The 20402-nt window shown below is 40.2% G+C and overlaps 1 protein-coding gene across 4 annotated transcripts in view; it reads right to left on the bottom strand.

Annotated features, from left to right (window-relative positions):
• The window catches only part of l1cama (L1 cell adhesion molecule, paralog a), a 56339-nt gene that overhangs the window by 23165 nt on the left and 12772 nt on the right, over nt 1–20402 (bottom strand). For all 4 annotated transcript variants that reach the window (XM_017487843.3, XM_017487845.3, XM_017487846.3 and 1 more), the window contains exon 2: nt 3650–4031. In XM_017487843.3, the coding sequence (XP_017343332.1) occupies nt 3650–3785 (136 nt within the window). In that variant the 5' untranslated portion in view covers nt 3786–4031. The remainder of the gene's footprint in view (nt 1–3649; nt 4032–20402) is intronic.

Below are 20402 nucleotides of genomic sequence, written 5' to 3'. Positions count from 1 at the left end.
GCATTTTATAAGCAATAGCAAAATCTTTCAAAGCATGAGGCGACCTTTCACGAGCACATATTTAAATGTATATTGCGGTCGTTAGCAATCTGTATTGTTTCCGTTCTGCATAGCTTTCCTGCGATAATATAATTTGTCTGACATATTATGCGCGAAACAGCCGAGGCTGGCAACCATGATGAGAATATAGAGTACATCTTCTTCCAAAATGGATCAAATCTTCCATCCATTTTCTGTACCACTTATCCTGCAGAGGATCGTGGGGAGATGGAGCCTATCCCAGGGAATTCGGTGCCCAAGGCGGGGGACACCCTGGACGGCGTGCTAACCCATCTCAGGGCACAGTCGCACACACTCACACACTATGGACTATTTGGAAATGCTAATCAGAATACAATGCATGTCAGTGGGGGAGGAAACAGGAGTACCCAGAGGAAACCCCCGAAGCACATGGAGAACTCAGGAATCGAACAGGAATTGAACCACTAACCATAGGGGTGTGAGGAAAACGTGCTAAGCACTAAGCCACCATGGACCAAATCTTGTGTTGGAGAAATTGTTGGTAGACTCAATCACTTGCTTAGCACTGCAGGTATATATTTACATTTACATCACCTGCGATATGCAGAAATGTATGACATCCATAACAAACCAACCCTTTTAACTCAGGTTTATTCCATTTTATTTGTATAACGCTTTTAACAAATTGGCCCAAAGCAGGTTTACAGAAATGTATAAATTCAGGATATAGATTTTAAAATGAAAGCAAGCCAGAGTTGATGGTGGGAAGGAAAAAGTCCCTGAGACGATATGAGGAAGAAACCTTGAGAGGAACCCGACTCAAAAGGGAACCCATCCTCATCTGGGTGACACTGAATAGTGCAATTATAAATAAATCCCTTCTTTAACTGTGTACTACACAGTCAAACAGTGCAGTCGTGTAACCAGGAAATCCATTACAGGTTTCCCATGAAGTCTGTTTTGTTGAACTTCTCCACTGTTCATGGATGGAGATTTGAGTGCAAGACTGTTCCTAAAGCAATTGTAGTCCTAAAGCTATCAGAGCATAACTGTTCATATGAATTGAGGTCCAAAGCCATCCTTATGGTTTTTAAGTGGTATCATTTTCAGTAATCTCAAGGATCTTTAGGCTGCACCATGTGGGGCCATCCTCAGCAGCAGCATGAGAACTCCAACCAGAAGTAAGGCATCAGGATGGATCGGGCAGGTCCAGAGAGCAGAAGGGGTCAGGTATCTCAAAATCAGTTTAACACCAAGAGTTACAGCCAATCCTATCTCTCCATTGGTTTGCACTTGCTCAAATGTGATGCGCACTACACATCAATGCTAACCATCAATGTAGTTAGCTACAGCATTACAGTTAGCTCATGCAGCAGCTAGGATTTCGGTACATGTGGTAACATCTCTAGCCACGTTTCCTTCCTGTGTGACTCTGAATTACAGAAAGGTGTTCTTTCAAGAGTAATATATTACTATTACTCTATTTCTCTTTTAATATATTCACTGCCAAGCTACACCCACTAGCTAGTTCTCTTCTGTCACACATATGCTAACATATGATTCATCTCAACACACTGCTCCTCATATTGGGAGAGAAAGAAATGCACACTGTTTTAATCACTTTGCAAATCTTTTCCTGCCTATCAATTATTTTGCAAGTAAGTAACAGTGGCTTTAAATAAGGACGTGCAGCGCTGTATTGATGTAGGAGGAACTAAGCGAAGGGTTATTAAAATATATTACATATAATCTATTACTGAAGCGATGGCAGAGAAAGTATCGTATCTTTTGGTACGGGAAAAATAAAAGGTCTGGTAGCTTACGTGACTAGACACAATAATTAATGGCAACCCAAGTGTAATGTGAGCATGTTGGATACGGTTTTCTTTCAAATCAAACAGTCCATTCTTTTAGAAATTTTTATTTCACATAAGTTTTGTAACTCTACAAGAAATCTGTCTCTTATACAAACACAATTCAAATTTCTTATCAAATAACCTCGTCAGTCAGTATTTAGCCTGGGTTTGTTTTCAGTATCTATTTCCAATTATGTTGATTCGCTGTATTTAATTAAGTAGGAGCAGAACGAAGATCAGACCCGATAAAGACACAGCAGCTGTACCAGATAGAGAAGTGCTGGATAAGCAAGGCTGTATTATTAGATCCCAAAGCTAGATTTCCATACATTAGTGGTGAAAAAAGGAATACATTTTATTCACACTGAGAATGGACCTTCCAAATGGAGTGAACTCAGTGACCCTGTGTGCCAGACTAACATGAATGAGTTATTGATTGCATTGGCTACGTCTATATATATGAAAGGTCACTAAATGAAAATCAAGAGAAGCCATGACCTTTATATGTGACACTTTTTATTTGCCACCATTCTTAATCTGCTTGAATGTGTGTGTGCATGCGTGCTTGGAAAAATGCTTCAGAATTAGGGATATTTTTGTGCAAGCTATTGACGACAGAGATGCATGTGCAGGTTTGAGCAAACATGTTCTTATAGCTTAAAAAGCTGCTGAGCATATATCACAGAGTGAGAGAGTTCTCTTCCTATCAGTAACACATCTTCTGGGGAAAATCCAATCAATAGCATAATCGATGGAGCAATCAAACACGGTCTAACCCAAACATCAGTTTACCACGAAACAATGTCATACAAAAACTGCTAATAGAGGGAACACACAACGCTTTCCTCCGAGTGTGATTAGCTGGCCTGTGATGCAGCATGAGCAGCAGTTCAAAAAGATGCCGTTGGCAGGCTTCACATGTCTCAGAGGAAGCATGTGCTAGCCTTCACCCTCGCAAGTTTGTAGCAGTCGTATGATAAGGGAGAGCTGCCTGGTGGATGGGAATTGGCCAAGACCAATTTGAGAAGAAAAAAGGGGGGTTGGTGTGGCGGAGGGATGGGGGATGGGGGGGGGGGGGGGGTGTTTGGTGGCTGCAACCTGATCTGAGATGAAATGACCAAAAAACAGGAGTGCCAATCAGAATGGGTTTGGGGTGGCCAACCCACACCAACCCAATACACTATAAGAGATTGCAATCTCTGGAATTCTATTGCAAGTCCAATCGCGGTCGGGATTTCATTTTGTACGTTTGAATTTCTGCATTAAAGCACCTCTGGAAACTCACTCTGAGTTTGATATATTAAACACACAACACTACTGAAATTGTAACTGCCTCTCTCAGAACTGTGACAGAAACAATCATGTCATATTTGGGACAGCCATAGACAACTGGAGGTCTCAGAACAAAAAGTGTGACGTTTCAGAGTTTGGTTTAGGATTCCGCACATGCTACAAACTCAAACCACAGCACTTTTTTTGCTCTAATGACATCACTGTGTTTGAAAAGTTTCTTTCATTTGTAGCATACAACTGGCAATAGGGGGAAAGCCAAGCAGGTCTGATTGTCAAAGGGGCGGAGCTAAATTTCTATCTAGAAATAATGCAAAGGCTTATTGTATGGAAATATTACAAATCAGAATTTTTCTTCTGAGACATCCTTGAAACAATATGATTATTATAGGGGACTGAAAAACGACAAGCCGGTAAAATTCACAAACACAGACAGACACACAAGCAAACAAGTCTCATGCATGACAAAATCTCCTACTCACAGTGTTCTGCAATACGGATGGCAGTCTGGCCTGGCGTAGGAGCGAGCACCAGAAGGAAAAGGGTACCGAGGAGTGGGAGAGGGTGATTTAGGTGGCGCCCCCTGCTGCCAGCCTGCTGTAGTAGCGTGGTAGGCATTGCTCACTGTTCCATCAAAGCTGCACCTGCTCCCAGGCTCAAACACACTGTGAGGATAACCTCCAAACAGCACACACAATCAACACCTCGTCACTCTCTCTGCTTCTTCTGCTTCACCGGTGCAGTTTATCTCCGCAGCTTCTCTCAGCGTCCCTCTTTTTCACTGGCTCTGTTTCTTATTCCCCCTGCTCTCTTTCTCTCTCTCTCTCTGTCTCTTGAAGGTCCACGCCTCCTGCTGTCTTCCAACTGGGAAAAATAAGAGAGAGAGAGAATGAAAGGATGAGTGAGGGCGGTAGAGAAAGAGGGAGGAGATCCACGAGTTCCAGGAGAACTGAAAAACAACATGGTCCAGGAGAAAGAAAGAGAGACAAACAACGACAGACAGGGGACAGAGCTTGCCAAAAATCATCATGCCAAAAGTCATAGCTTGACGGATTAAAATAATGTTCTGGTTGAAATTGTAATGAATGTGAAACGTCCTAGTACAAGTTTATTAAAAACATCACTGCATGAAAAACAAGTGCATTAATTAAGTTTTTTTTATATATATATACATTCAGGAGATATCTAGTCAAAACTATTCAGTCTAATAACAAAGTCATTTTTCTTCTACATTTGGTTTTTTGGACTGAACCTTTGAGACTAATGTAATAGTAATTCATGCGCCTACACACTAAGGAAGCAAACAATGAACACCAAATTGCTCTGTTTAAGTTTCATTTCTGGCTGAATTACTTCTTTCAAATATACGTCCCTGTTAAACAGCCTCATCAGTTTAACACAAATTAAAACTAGCATTTAGTGCAGTGATCAAACAACACAAAATTACCCTCATTAAATATATGCTGTTCGTACACCTGTCACGATTATCAACTTTTAAATCATAGACTTTCATTTCGATCATACACTTAATTAATTAAATATATGAACGATTCAACTGCCATTCTGTTGACTTTATGCCAATTTTATATAAGCAAAACTGCAGTATAATAATGCACAGACAGCCAATTATCAACACCGAACTAAACATATACAGGAAACTCTGTTTCCAGGAAAAGAAATCTATAAATCTATTGCGATGGCAGATTCATAATAAACTGTTTGAATGTATTCTAAACTGCTCAGTCTGTACACACTCTCTGTATACTGGCATGTTATATAATCCAATCCAATCCAAACAAATGCTTGTGTGGGGACTAAATTTTGAAAATTTCTTTCCAACAGTCAAATGGACAGAGAGAACTAGAGTTCATGACCGTAATGCAGTTGCTCTGGGTTTTACATTTGTGCGTCCAAGTTCACAAGTATGTTAAACCGATTCAAATCTGTTTCCTTACTGGACCACTTTAAAGGACCACACGCAGAAATTCCGATACTGAAATCAGACAACGTTCAGGAAAGTGATTTCTCTGATACAGAGGTTTACCTGGCAAATGTTTATTATTATTCTGTTTAATCAGCTGTTGAAAAGATTGCCCACCTCATACAATCAGATATAACTGTAATTAGGATTGGGTGGTGGTTATCCAACCAATTTTATAGTGTTATACAGTATGTGATAACCTTACCATTCATTAAGGTCCAAATTCATTTTGCAGATTACATCTACCTGTAAATGTAACTGGTTTGTAGGCTCGGTAATTATTTTACATAACATAATGAACACAGATTTGATGCTAGGTGTGTGAAAACTGTTAGCGAAGTGAATTCATCGAAATCCAAACAAACACAAACAAATGCGGTGTTTAATTACATGTTATACCACTCAATATGTCCCAATTGATTTGCACAACTGCCCTGGTTCCACTTTAAGCCCCGTCTTCATCTTATGATGAAACATGTCCATACTGATGGATAGTAAAGAATGACTCTGCCCACGTTCACAGGGCACAAGGGATCACTGCAGGGCTTGATGAGTACAATATGAAAATGTTGATCATATGCTAGGTCCATTAGAGGCACCAGATCTCAACCAACAACTGTGGGAATATCTTTTGGAAGAACGGTGTTCATCACTCCAGGATAGTTCCTAAGACTGGTAGAACCAAGGCACATCAAAGCTCCTGTTGTAGCTTGTGGTGGTCCAGCAACTTACTAACACACTATGTTTTTGTCTGGTTGTCAGTCCTCTGTATATTTATATGGAAACATATGATTTAGGTAGCTACTGATTAAACAAAATTACTGCAATTAGGTGATTATGTAATAACTGTGGCAGGACTAACAATCCATGTTATTTATGTCCTCAACTGAAGCACGTCTGAAAATAGAAGACATGAACAAGCAAAAATGGAAGGCGGCGCTTCTTAGTGAAAGCCCTGCAGCTGGGTCTTGTGTATTTAAAGTTTTGCCTCCTTGAGAGAGTGTGAAGATAAGCATTTATTTGCACTGGTATCAGTCATGCAGCAGGGGTGATGGCCTCCATCCAAAATCAGTTCACGCTCTCCATCTGGAGCCAAATCTGCCAACTCGGAGACCGCAATCCACGTGGCCCGAATGTATGGCATGTTTTATCAAGCTCATGCTCCTAGTTTTAGATAAGCCTTCAGCACAGGCACACACAAAGGGAGATCCCCGAGGACGTGTTCATGAAATCCATGTGACACAAAAAGAGGTGAGAGCGATAACAACAATGAGAGACTAAAGGAAGTGACAGGAGGTAGGTTGGGTGGCTGCAGGTCTTGGAACAGCAGGAAGCACAGGCTTGGCTCTGGTGTAACCTGGCAGCACCAATTGCCAAGCAACACCGACCTTGGAGAGAGAGACGAAGGTTGAAGGGAGGAGTGAAAAAGAAGTGCGCTTTTATGCAGCTGGGATTTGCCAGAGAGATAGGAATAAGATATGCATTTTCTCCCTTTAGGCCCAAGATTCCATTTCGTTGATAGCTGTTCCCGTCAGGTCAGAACACTGATAGGTCATAAATATTTCAATGCTGTTTTCTGCTCTGACACAATGTTTGGGTTGCACGTGTGAAGAACACCAGACCATGTAATAACAGTTAAAGAAGGTCACGTCGAAAAGAAATAATATTAGAATGAGACTCGGATTAGATGGGTCATTAAGCACATCAGCTCCTATCAACCTTGAGCTTTAAAAGCTCCTTGAGAAATAGAATCAGGCGAGAGAGCAATTGAATGAAAGGGCGACAGAGAGATGGGGCAGTGGAGTGGGCGGGGGAGATGGGAGATGGGAAATGGTGACAGTTTAGACAGCAATCCCCTCCCCACCTAAATCACAGACTGGCTCTCCCCAATCAGTGTCACCTCTCGTCCATTCTCCTCCTGTTTTCTATCTAGCTTCTATCTCTAAGCAGGCTTCCGTTTACGGATAAGGCCTGATCAGACGATTGATCACACCGGGGTTTCGGCAGCCAATTACAGTCTGGCCGAGCTACTGAAAGTGGATGAATCAAGCTGCTGTGCAGGATATTTCGCAAGTGGCGGGAATCAGAGGTGTGCGATCAGCAGTTCAGAAAGACTGAAAGGGTGACTGGATTAGCAGATTGCCCACCTGCTAATCAATCCATCACCCAGCAATGCACGATCAAACGCCAGCGCTAACTGGGCAACCAAACCGAGCATGACATGCTCACAGATGCAGAGGGTCAGAGAATGACATGATGGCAAAGGGATTAATGAGAGAAATATCAGCCCATAAAAGCGTCAGGTATCCTGTGGTGTCGATTCGCCAAAACCTAATGTCTCAAGGTCCCCCAAATTCTCATTCCTCGGCAAGCAGCTGAATCAGTGTGACCGGTTTCATCATGCAGACCAGGTAAAGACTGAACACAAATCAGTGAAATACTAAGTAAATGATCAGTAGCCTTGAAATGCCTTAACAAGGCACCAATATGCGTTGAAGCACACCATATAGTATAGTAGATAGATAGAATAGGTGTGGATTGATCAGATTTATAGAACATGCTAAAATATTCGGCTAGGTCAGGCTACACATTGAAATATTATGTGTAGCTATTCTTCTCAGAACATGCAGATGATTGAGAGAGCAGTATTCTTCTGCAGCACCACAGACTACCAACGCAATCTTCAGCTAACGTAGCTAATCCACCTATCAGAATGTTTTTCTTGTAAGAATCCCATGCAAACATGGGGAGATGATGCGAAACTAATCCAAGCTGAGGAACAACCTGGGGACCCTGGAGCTGTGTCACTCAATAGCTAATTGGCTCCAGTTAATGCGAGGTAGCTACCTAACATTATGTAAGTTCACTGCTAGTGAACCTAGTTATTGCTAGCTTATAAATAACACAAAACCAACTGTATATAGTCAATGAAAGATGTGATTTATTAAATCTTTTTTTAGGAAAAGTTCGAGTTAACAGAAACACTGATTATCCTGGAATCATTTTTATGTCGTATGTCCATTCTTCTATGTTCAAATTGGAATTTTGCTGTTCAACCAATCAATCAGCCACTTTGCCCAGAGGAGGCTACGTCTGCCGGGCTTCAGCTAGACTCTTTGATTGAGGGACTGTGACAACCAAATTGCTTGGAAATGTTATTGTATAGGGGTCTAAACATGCTTTTATGAGTACTGACTTGTCATATTAAGTGTGTCGCGTATTCAGTCAGTTATAGCGCCGACATTCTCTTTTCTGGTAATGGTCTGAACATAGTGTTCTTGGATATAAAGAGCGAGGAAGCCGTAGAAGTGGTTCATACTATAACATTTTTGATGTCATTTTGCTCCATTCTTTATTGGCACTTGGTGCATTGAGATCATAGCTAAAACAATGTTATGTGTAGCCACATAACTGAATCCAGCAGGCTTTCTACACCCAAATAACACCCTCTGGATCTTCATCACAAGCCAAAGACCGAGATTAGAGCCAGGTATAGATGAGCTGTCTATACTGGCTTTGCCTTGTAACTATATGGATAATGAAGACTGAGGCGGTCGAGCAGGGCTTTAGGGCGCCACAGATCTGCTATACAGTTGTTGCTGATAGCATCTAAAGCAGGTTATCTGCCTCATTAGATCGGTCAGAGGGCAAGTAGAAGCTTTCACCCACCAGCTGTGTGACTCTACAGACCATCCTAAGCTCTACACCTTGTCGAACATTGAATAATAAACCATAGAATATGAGTCTGTCGCATACTTCTGAAAAAAGAGGTTTACACTAGTCCGACGGTATTGAGCATCTGCCAACACAACACTTATTTAATTATCTTTGCACAGTGATGCATGGGAATGGCAAATAAATTGCTCATTATCAGTTAAAATGGGAATCGTATACACAGCCTCATTTGTAACACCACTAATTTAGTCTGTATCACATCTACATTTACCATCCTCCCCCTGTTAGAACACGACAAAATCATAAATTAGCATTTAAGAGCACTTAGGATGAGCAAATTACATGCAGGCAGCATGGACAGGTTCTGAGCGACACACCAGGCTTTCAGAGCTGCATTTTAATGACATCTCGTCAGAGAGACAGCAACAGGAGACGCCCCTGTGGATTCCAAACGTCACTTTCCCCTTATCAAGCAACACCATCAAATCACAATCGGCTTTTTTCCCCCCTAATTACCTCATTTTCCGAAGCTGCCCATCCAAGCAAGCGGGTAAATTATTCTGTTCTTTTACATTAAGCATCCGAGGGTCTAGACTCTAAATACTTTTCCTACTACAGCAAGTAAACATAATCAAAACGTGCCAGAATGGCCTGATAGTTTAACCCTGAATCAAAAGAGTGCTCACGTGTTGGAGTGTGTGTGCGCACACAGGCGTTGTCCTGCCATGCCTTAGCTTTAATTATTTATCACCTCCAGCTGTGAGGATGTGTGTCAGGGAGGAGGAGAGGAGGAGGATAAATGAATATGTGCGTGCCCTCGACCCTTGAGACCTCCCTAAGGGTCTGTCTGTCTGCCTGGAAAAGAAAGACAGACCACAATGAGTGGAGAGAGAGAGAGAGAGAGAGAGAGAGAGAGAGAGAGAGAGAGAGAGAGAGAGAGAGAGAGATGAAGTGAATGAGAGACGAGTGAACGAGAAGAGGAGGAGGAGAGGAAACTGATTGAAGTCTGGAGAAGAACAGGAGAAGAGATGGACCTGCCAATGTGAAGGGGAGCTTGTAATTCATAAAGACCCCCTACAGGGTAAATTATTTATAGTCTCGCCTTCCATGTCAGTGCGGTTTGCCCTTAATTCACCAGGATTCATAATTCATTTTCTCGCCTTCATCGTGTATTGCCGGCCTGGTCGCTGTCTCGCTGTCATTCCATCTCTGTCTGGGTGTCTTCCGCAAAGCCTCATCTACATACGATGAGCCTGTGGCACTGAGGTAAAGCCAGCGATAATGAGAGGCAAGAAGGAGCATCCGTGTGAAATAATGCTTTCCCATAATGCACTGCTGGAAGAGTGTGCTGGATTACACCAGGTCCATAAACATTTAGTTTATCTTACTGAGTGGGGCCATTTTGAGCGAAAGAGCAATTATTGTGGCTGATAAAAAGTCAATATCGCATCAAGGCCTCTCTCTGGCTGCCTTTTAAGTGTGTGTGTGTTTTACTGTACAATAGCACATAGCCCAATACGGTCAGTGAGCGAGTGGCTACTTCCCTTTATATATTTATTTACTTTGTATTATTTATCAGTTGATCTCTGCTCTTTGCTCTCGATCCCCTGCTACACTGCTCTTTACTCTCTCTCTCTCCACTCCATTTGTCTCCATCCGGCTTTTGGAAGTCATAAAACGTGCCGAGATTGACACACTGCTGACAACAGACAGGTTTGTTTTTTTCCTTTTTGCTTTATTGACTGGACGTCCCAGCACTCTCTCTGCGAGGGCAGACAGCTCTGGAGCGCACAGAGCATCTTTAAACCACCTGAGAACTGACCTGCATTTACACCCCAAATAATGAGAACAACCATACACACATGGACACATAAAAGATATGAAACAGCTTCAGTCATTATTCCCCTGCCTCTAAACACTCTCTGGGTTCCATTCCATGCTCCCTTACCTCATGCTCATCCTCATGCTCCTTCTATCTAATTAGAAAATCCTTTCAACAACCTCTCCCTTCCTCTCTGGACGAAGAGTTATCATCAGAATGGCTAAAAGCTGATAAAACATATAAGGCCGCCAAAGGGGTTTTTGCCCACTCTCTTCGTCCAGGTTTCCATGACAACAGGGTCTCCATAGCCCCCACACATACAAATTCAGTTATTCATACACACAAAGACCGACACATGGCAGATACGTGGTCAGATACACAGCTTGCAAACATTCATGCACATACACACAGATACAGAGAGCTGCTGAAACGTATTTCATGTTTCAATTTGCATCAATGATCACTGTATTTAGTTTACAAACTTCAATTACACACCTACAGTATCTGTCTGTCTGTCCTGTCTGTCCTGTCTTCTTTCAAGCTAGGAAAAACCACCCATTTTTATTTATTTACTGAAGTTTTGCCTCGGGCTTTAATAAACAATGTGGAGAATAAAAGAAATGGTAAATAATTGAAGGCTCTAGTCATTAAAATGAGAGTGTAGAGGGAATCATTGTTCCCAGCAGAGACTGATAGAAGAGACATCAAAAAAGAAACGAATTATAAGAGATTCGATTGTGATTCAGACATGAATAAGACGCACATCACACCAGAGGATTGACGATCATATATCATATATCAGATCCGCACACAAAGCCCAGAGCCAAGTAGCAATATGAGGCAGTGAACTCGTGTTGCTGTATGACTCGACTGTTCTGGAAAAAATGTTCTGTAAGTAAGTGCTCTTAACTTCCTAAACTGTTTATATTCGGAAGCCTCTCGGATAGGGAAATACTCTGTTGTAGGATTTTACAGTGAACACCAGAGTGACCAGAAAGAGCTTTAAGTTTTCTAGATTCAAAGTTTTGGTCTTTCTGAGTTCAGTCAAAATCTTAGAATAGAATGGAGGTTGTTAAAGTGACACCACTCAAATATAACAACAAAAAAAAAAATCTTAAAATCACTCAAAAAATTAAAAACCTGTCATCACTTGACAGCCCAAAACAAATCATGCCTGTGTGAGTGTAACTGTGAGTCACAGTGTGTACAGCAGCAGATTTAGACTAAATGGCTCTCTTCAACTTTGATGAGCCCAGCTACTAAATTATAGAAATACAAGCAACAACACCACGTCTACGTTTTACTAAAATAAAAACCACATCGTGAAATATAGCTACAATCTAATAAACAATATAATATTATTGAGCATGTTTTATTCTATCCATTTTTTTCATCTATTGACCATATTTCCTTTTTGACCTTCAACATGTGGGCAAAGGCAGTGATCAATACAATTGAACAGCCATTCAATACAAATCAGCATAAATGACTCAATCAGGAAAAAGGTTGGATAGTTATGGATATATTTAGCGTCCTGAAAGAGTTCTTCTGGAACATTCTGTGAAAGGGAAACTTTCTGTTGTAAGGCTGGTATAGGATGAAAAATGGGTCCTTTAGATATCGACATTATGCATGTTGTCATTACATTTATTTATTCAGCAATATCTATTTCCATGGATCGGTCACAGGTTATTAACACTCACAGTAAATAAGCATTTAGGCGTAACTGCCTGTCGAGTGAATGTAAATGTTCCTCATAATTTTTCTCTTGGAATGTTTTCCATATTTCCCATTTCCACCAAGCAGCTTTGTCGAAGATATATGAATATAGTGTTGGAAGAAGTGAGTTCATTAGAGAAACACATCTCATGCTCTGGGATTACACACACACACACACACACACTCACACATATATCCCAATTACACAATTTCACCCTACTCAAAAGGCCTAAATGAACGTATTAATCATGACATATTAATCACTGAAGACTCACCAAAAAAATTCTCCAAATGGATAATTATGTTGTAAAGAACTCCATGCCGATTCTATAGCCCCGCCCTCCACAAGACACGTTCAGTGCTCCGTCTCCTGCAGTACACCTGCAGTAATGATGGGAGTTCCAGCTGTTTCCAGTGAGTCTCAGTTCATCTCACCAGGAAGAGTCAACATTTTCGGTGATTGCTCTACTTTGTTTAATTGTGCCTGAAATTGTTTCATGTAAAAAAAAACAACCCACTACTATGCATTGCATTATATAAAATCTATTTAAATAAAGCCAAAGAGTTCAACACATCTCACCATTCATGCAAACAGCCCAGATGCCTAACTCCAAATAAATGAATAAATAAATAAAATGCAAATTGGCTGTCAGACCACAAGAGCCCGATCAAAGGGCCGACTTGTTTGCAAGTAACACATGACTAACAGTATATTACCAGTTCATTACACACGCCATATAATGCAACCAAAATAAACTTCCATGTGCTACTGCTCTACCATCTCTTAGTAGCCATTACTTCCAAAGTCGTTCTTTGTCTATTGAATATACATGTTTAGAGCATTTCCTTATTCAAGTTTATATCTAGCCCATGTGCTACACTTAATTAGGCCAGAAATGTATTCCAGGTTAGGCTCACGCTAATAACAGCAATCATATTATGACATTCCCTCATCTTGCTTGTTATTATCTGATTTTGCTTTTTAACCTACTCTTTGGTCAATTTTTTTTTCTTAATATTTATTTATTTAGTTCGTATTTTCAGCACTAGCAGCCCTGAAGCTGGAGTTTTCCTCTTTTTGCTCTCTCAGACTTGCGATACAGGGCTGTAGAGCTTTGTGAGGCCATTCAGAGAGCTGACAGCTGATCTCTTCTGAATTTATTTGAGGGCCTGTTTCACTTGATTTCATTTATCAAAAAAAAAAAAAAAAAGACAGTTCTTTTTGAGCCAGCTCTTTGTTTTAGCCCTAAAGGCATGTCTGCATGTTTGCCTCCATCAGTGTCACTAAGCTTGTGTACTGTGAGCTTAAAATCTACACAGATAAACAAAGGCATTTGCAATTTCAAGTGTATTGTGATACAGCTCATTTCACACAGTTGTCAGTTATTCTAAAAAAAAACAAAACACAGCTAATTAAAGTAGGATTACTTTTTCCCCCCTTTTCTAAGCCTGTTGAAATTATACAATATTCTAGCAAAAGATTAAGTCCTTTGCATATTAAAACAAATTTCTCAATAAAGTACCATATTTTATGTTGTTGGGGTTTTTTTTTTATATTGTGATACAAGATTGTTTAATGGAATTGTTTTATTAAAAAGACATACAGTAATGTTGACATCTATAACACGTGCATATTTTATAAAGATGAAAAATGCCAAATAAGGTAAAAAAAAAAAAAAATATTTATGATAAGTCTTGGAAAAAAAAATTAAGCTATTCATAACATCTGCGAGAAACAGAATTCCTGGAAACAATTAGCACAAATCATTTCGTCATCTGAAGAAGCGTCTCCATATTTACTACACAACATCATGCTTTAGGAAATAAGCTTTATAATAAAATATAGTTATTAAATAGAGAGAGAGGGAGAGGGAGAGAGAGAGAGAGAGAGAGAGAGAGAGAGAGAGAGAGAGAGAGAGAGAGAGAGAGAGAGAGAGAGAGAGAGATTTACAAACGCCTGTTGGAATTCTGTGTCATGTTGGTGTAGATAATGGATTTGGGAATATTTATTAAAAATTAATTATTTATATGAATAATCGCCTGTTTTTACGAATGTTATGAATGTGAAGATTTCCAGCTGGAAGCAAATTCACCATTTGGCCTATAGTGCCAGGTCATAATAAATGTTACTTTTCTTTGTATATTAGAATTGCACAATATGTTATGATTTAAAAAGGATTATGTTTCCGTTTCAAGCTTTGTTTTCTCACTGACCAATTTAAAAAAAGAAAAATACAAAAAAGAAAAAGTTCAGAGTAGCTTAAAGGTGTAACTATGACAATAAAGACAGCTCTAACTGTTCCTATCTTCAATCTTCCTAAAAATGGAAATATCTGAGAAACAAGGCCACTCGGAAAATAATTATAATGAATCACATCTTGATGGGGAGATAAAGAGCTTTTTGGCTGTCACTAACCTTTCAATCTAAATAGTTTTTGAAATATAGCAGAACCAGCTTCCATCACTCACTTCAAGGAGCAATTAAGAAATCATTTGTAAATGATGTCAGTGAAGCAGTGGCATCAGGATAATGCAAAGGAAGGTAAACGCCTTTAGCGATTTGAGATACAGTGATAGATCCGACATCAGAATCACGCAGTCAACACTATTACACTCCAGAAAAGAGCAGAGTAAAATAATCCAGCGTTATCTGGTACACAGGAAAGAGTACAGTACTATAGTTACAACACATGACCAGCAAAACAAACACAATTCAAGAAGCATTTAACAGATATATTTTGTCAACTCAAGATGTTTTGGCACCCTTTAAGAGGAAAGGCAAAAAAATATTCCAAATTTAAAAACTCAAATAATTACTTCTTTTTTTTTAATAGCATGTTAACTAAACATATTTTCCCACTCCTAAAGAATATTTCAATAAATACACATTTTGTACCATTGGATGAATGTTTTGAACGTTTCTAAGAACTCAGTGGTAGCCTTTGGCCATTTCATGACCTGTTTGCCTGGGGTATAAATATGTTGCGTGTCTAATATTTAAAATGGCTATGCCATCAATCACCATTTGAAAAAAAACAAAAAACAAAAACAAAGCTCTCAAGACAAAAGAGACAGATGCTACACAAGACAGACCTGCACAAGTCAAGTAGGATATACAGTAACAAGTACATACTTGTTAAAAATGTCACCAACAGGGACTTTCTGGAAGAAAGAAAACACAAAAAATGTTGAATATTTGTGAGGGAGCGAATACAAAAATATGCATTGTAAAATATTTTGGTGGATCTTTGCTGCTTTGGAGCTGTTTTATAGCTGGGGCTCTTGTAAAGGTTGATTGAAGGAATCCATGGATGCCTCTGCCAGAAGTTAAGACCTGGTTGTAGTAGATTTTTTAAAGATTTTTAAGATAATTTCACCATATATACAAAACAAGTCATCGCAGAAATATCTAAAGGACACAAAATTGGTGCTTCAACCCTATTGAAAGCCTGTTGGCTGAACTGAAGAGGGAAAATCTAAAGCAGTGAATATAAATACAGGCTTGTAAATGTTCCGCATGGAGAAGTGTCTAAGATTTATCTTTAACGTTATAGAAAGAGCCTCTGTGCTGGTTTTCGGTCTCCTCACCAAATATTAACTGAAGGGGCACTAATACTTTTGAAGCCAGTATTATGCAAGTATATTCTTTGTCGCAATAGTTTTAGCCTCAAAACATCAATTATTTTTGTATAGTTCTTTATATACAGTGCATCCGGATAGTATTCACAGCGCTTCACTTTTTCCACATTTTGTTATGTTACCGCCTTATTCCAAAATGGATTAAATTAATTATTTTCCTCAAAATTGTACAAACAATACCCCATAATGACAACATGAAAGGCTGGGCCACTCAAGGACATTCACAGAGTTGTCCTCTAGCCAGTCCTTTGTTATCTTGGCTGTGTGCTTAGGGTCGTTGTCCTGTTGGAAGATGAACCTTCGCCCCAGTCTGAGGTCCAGAGTGCTCTGGAGCAGGTTTTCATCAAGGATGTCTCTGTACATTGCTGCATTCATTTTTCCCTCGATCCTGACTAGTCTCCCAGTTCCTGCCGCTGATAAACATCCCCACAGCATGATGCTGCCACCACCATGATTCACAGTAGGGATGGTATTGGCCAGGTGACGAGTGGTGCCTGGTTTCCTCCATTCAGGCCAGAGAGTTCAATCTTTGGTCTGAGAGTCCTTCAGGTGCCTTTTGGCAAACAACAGGTGGGCCTTTTACTGAGGAGTGGCTTCCGTCTGGCCACTCTACCATACAGGCCTGATTGATGGAGTTCTGCAGAGATGGTTGTTCTTCTGGAAGTTTCTCCTCTCTCCACAGAGACACACTGGAGCTCTGTCAGAGTGACCATCAGGTTTTTGTTCACCTCCCCGACTAAGGCCCTTCTCATCCAATCGCTCAGTTTGGCCAAGCGGCCAGCTCTACGAAGAGTCCTGCTGGTTCCAAACTTCTTCCATTTACGGATGATGGAGGCCACTGTGCTCATTGGGACCTTCGATGCTGCCTGCAGAAATGTTTCTGTACCCTTTCCACGATCTGTGCCTCAATACAATCCAGTCTTGGAGGTCTCCAGACAGTTCCTTGGACTTCATGGCTTGGTTTGTGCTCTGACATGCATTGTTAACTGTGGGACCTTATATAGACAGGTGTGTGCCTTTCTAAATCATGTCCAATCAACTGAATTTGATTTGAAACCACATGTGGACTCCAATCAAGTTGTAGAAACATCTCAAGGAGGATCAGTGAAAACATTGCACCTGAGCTCAATGTTGAGTGTCATGGCAAAGGCTGTGAATACTTATGTACATGTGCTTTTTTTTGTTTTTAATAAATTTGCAAAGATTTCAAACAAACTTCTTTCATGTTGTCATTATGGGGTATTGTTTGTAGAATTTTGAGGAAAATAATGAATTTAATCCATTTTGGAATAAAATGTAACATAAAATGTTGTAAAAGTGAAGTGCTGTGAATACTTTCCGGATGCACTCTGTGTGTGTGTGTGTGTGTGTATGTATATGTGTATGTATGTATGTATATGTGTATGTATATGTGTATGTGTATATGTGTATGTGTATATATATATATATATATATATATATACACACACACATACATACACATACATACACACACACACACACACACACACACATACATATATATTATATTATATTAAAAGAAAGATGACAGTCATTCTGAAGTTAATAATTAACAGCAATCTATACCATATACAAAAAACACACACACACGCAGAGACAGAATCGCTGGGAGTCTCCACGGCCTCATGTCTTTCAGAGTGAATATGAGGCTTTGTTACATAGGAGTGTGTAGGTGAAGGTATAAGTGCTCCCCTGGGAAGAGTAATAAGTGGGCTATGCTAAGGAGACCCCAGCTGTCACTGGGTTGTTTGACATGCTAGGCAAGGTCAGAAAATCCTCAGGGACTAACCACACACACACACACACACACACACACATTCATGGACACCCCCTCATCAACCTCGCCTCACCATTCTAATCTTACATTATTAGCACGCTGCACAATCAGCCAACACGGCTATTTACAAGCCGTCATATCACAACAGACTGGGAAAAGGACCAAGCTAAGTAGTTTATGCAGTTACTTGGGTCCATTAGTCCATCCGGCACTCTCTGAAGCTATCAGTTCCCACCAGTTTTCATCATTCATGGCGGTCCAGATGATAGCTTTGTGGGAAAAGTGTTGTGTAAATGCTGGCCTGTGTCCACTGTCTCAGTCAGAGAGCAGGGGAAATATTTGCTGGCGCAATCTCTGATGAACCTAAACTATGCCAATGATCTTCTTCCATATGGAAATGTGAATTTACTGGAAGGACAAGGTCTGCTTTAGCATGCCATAGAATTTGCATCAGAAAAAACATGCCGCTGATAAGTGGATGTCAAAGGGGCATAGCTGAAAGTAAATAAAACAACCGTGATGTGAATTACAAATGAGCACAGAAGCAATCTGGCTTAATTGGGAGTCCGTGTTTTAGAGTAATTGGAGCTTATACCGCAGTGCTGAATTCTCAGATCTGATTGGTCAGAAGGTGTTGATTAATGTTCTATAACGGCATATATATTCAACATATTAATGATTATACATTTTATGTATATATATTTTGTTTTTGTTTTTTTTACACTATATATACAGCTATAAAATGTATAATCATAAATATGGTGAAATTTTCTTTAAGGTCTGGAGGCTGGTGAGGGAATGACTAATTACATTATGTAACTATAAAAGAATAAAAGCACATCATCTGAGGTATAAGAGGAATAAAATCGTTTTGGACATGCTGCTATTGGATGGTAACAGTGACTCTGATTCACATCTTGCCACATTATACACCTCAGCGTTGATTCCACCCCCCCTAAAACGCAAAGAAGACATTCTGTCATGTTTCATTCCTTATTTAATTAAATTTATTATGAAAGAAATCATATTCACTCTCAGACAGATATATCCTGCATTTTCAGAGCTGAGATACTAATTTCTTGCATCCAGTTGACTGCTTTTCTTCTGGTCCTATTAACCATGTTAAAAACTTTCTTACTTCTAAGTGCTTTTGATTTAATTGACTCAAGTACCACCGGGGGGGGGGGGGGGGGGGGGGGGGAGTACAGGAAAGGAAAGTACACTGCTGAGTTAAGCAAGGCACCGGCTTTGTGTGGACGAATGGACGAGAATTCAATCCCTATGGAGCTATCGCATGCCCGAATGTTTATCATCATCTGTTCAGCGGGGTATTAAACCGCATTCTTGCCTCCTCCTCCAGCTCTTTCAGCCGCAGATATGAGCACACCCACACATGCATACAAACAAGCCCATCATGTGGCAAGTGGTATCAGTTGAGAGTGATTTGACTGCCATTCAAATGGCTTTGTGGGTTGCAGTCAGGGAGCAGGCCCATTCAGCACACTGCCAGAAATCATCCCAAGTAGCAGGGGAATTCACTCTTTCCACACCGAGACACTCTGTGATCTGATGAAGCTCACCGTTCCACAGGACATCTCAATGGTGCGCATGTGAGCAAAGTGTCAACGCTGACCGGCCTTCTTCTCGTTCCACTCCAATCACCATGACAACACTCTGACTTCAGCAACATGCAGCTCCACCCTTTCCCCTCCCCCATCCTCCACTTCATCTCCTTTAGCTCTGCATCTGTCGCTATGCTCTCCCTGGAACATCTCCATTTTCCCTTGCTCTCTTCTAAAGCGTAAATCTAAGCTGCGATCTCTTGAGGTTATTAAGGCAGAAAGGTTTGAGCTTGTCAAACAGGCACCTATTGATGTGAAATGCATCCCCCGTCCCCATGTTACTTTATCGCTTACACCTTATTGCAGGAGCCAACAAACTCATCACCTGTAGAGATGAGAGGTTGGACTTCCATTCATGCATTCGAATGAAAGCTCCACTTCTTAAAGATTTCAATAAGAACCAATGTTTTTGGTACATTTTGAAATGTCTCATCCGACACGTATTGTTACAAAAAAACCTCTACAACGATTGTCCAGTAATAATGCGTAAAGTGATGGGAACTAGCGAGAACTTTAGTAATGTTTCTAAGTAGCAAGGTGGCTTCTGGCACGAGATGATGTTTTGGATTTTTTTGGAAGGAATCTCCAGTTCCACAATGATAAATGATAATGATAAATGGATAAAATGTATGACGTATTTTTTTTTTGTTTTTAATAAAGAATTTGTCCATTTATATTTTCATTGATGGCATTTGGCAGACACCCTTATCCAGAGCGACATACAGAAGTGAAACGACATTTATCCCATTTAAACAACTAAGCAGTGGAGGGTTAAAGGCTTTGCTCAAGGACCCAGGAGGGGCAGCTTGTCAGTACTGTTATTTGAACTCATGACCTTCCAATCAGTAGTCCAATGTAACGGTAATATTACTTTAACTGTGTCTAGGAAAATAATAACTCCATCCCAAAAACAATTCTATATTATCTTAATCAGATGAAGTGATAACAACTGATAAAAAAAAAAAACACCCTTGTCAAA

The sequence above is a fragment of the Ictalurus punctatus genome, chromosome 15 (assembly GCF_001660625.3).
Source record: "Ictalurus punctatus breed USDA103 chromosome 15, Coco_2.0, whole genome shotgun sequence".
NCBI lineage: Eukaryota > Metazoa > Chordata > Actinopteri > Siluriformes > Ictaluridae > Ictalurus > Ictalurus punctatus.
The sequence above is the reverse complement of the archived record's forward strand: the minus strand, read 5'-3'. Positions and strand labels throughout refer to the sequence as shown.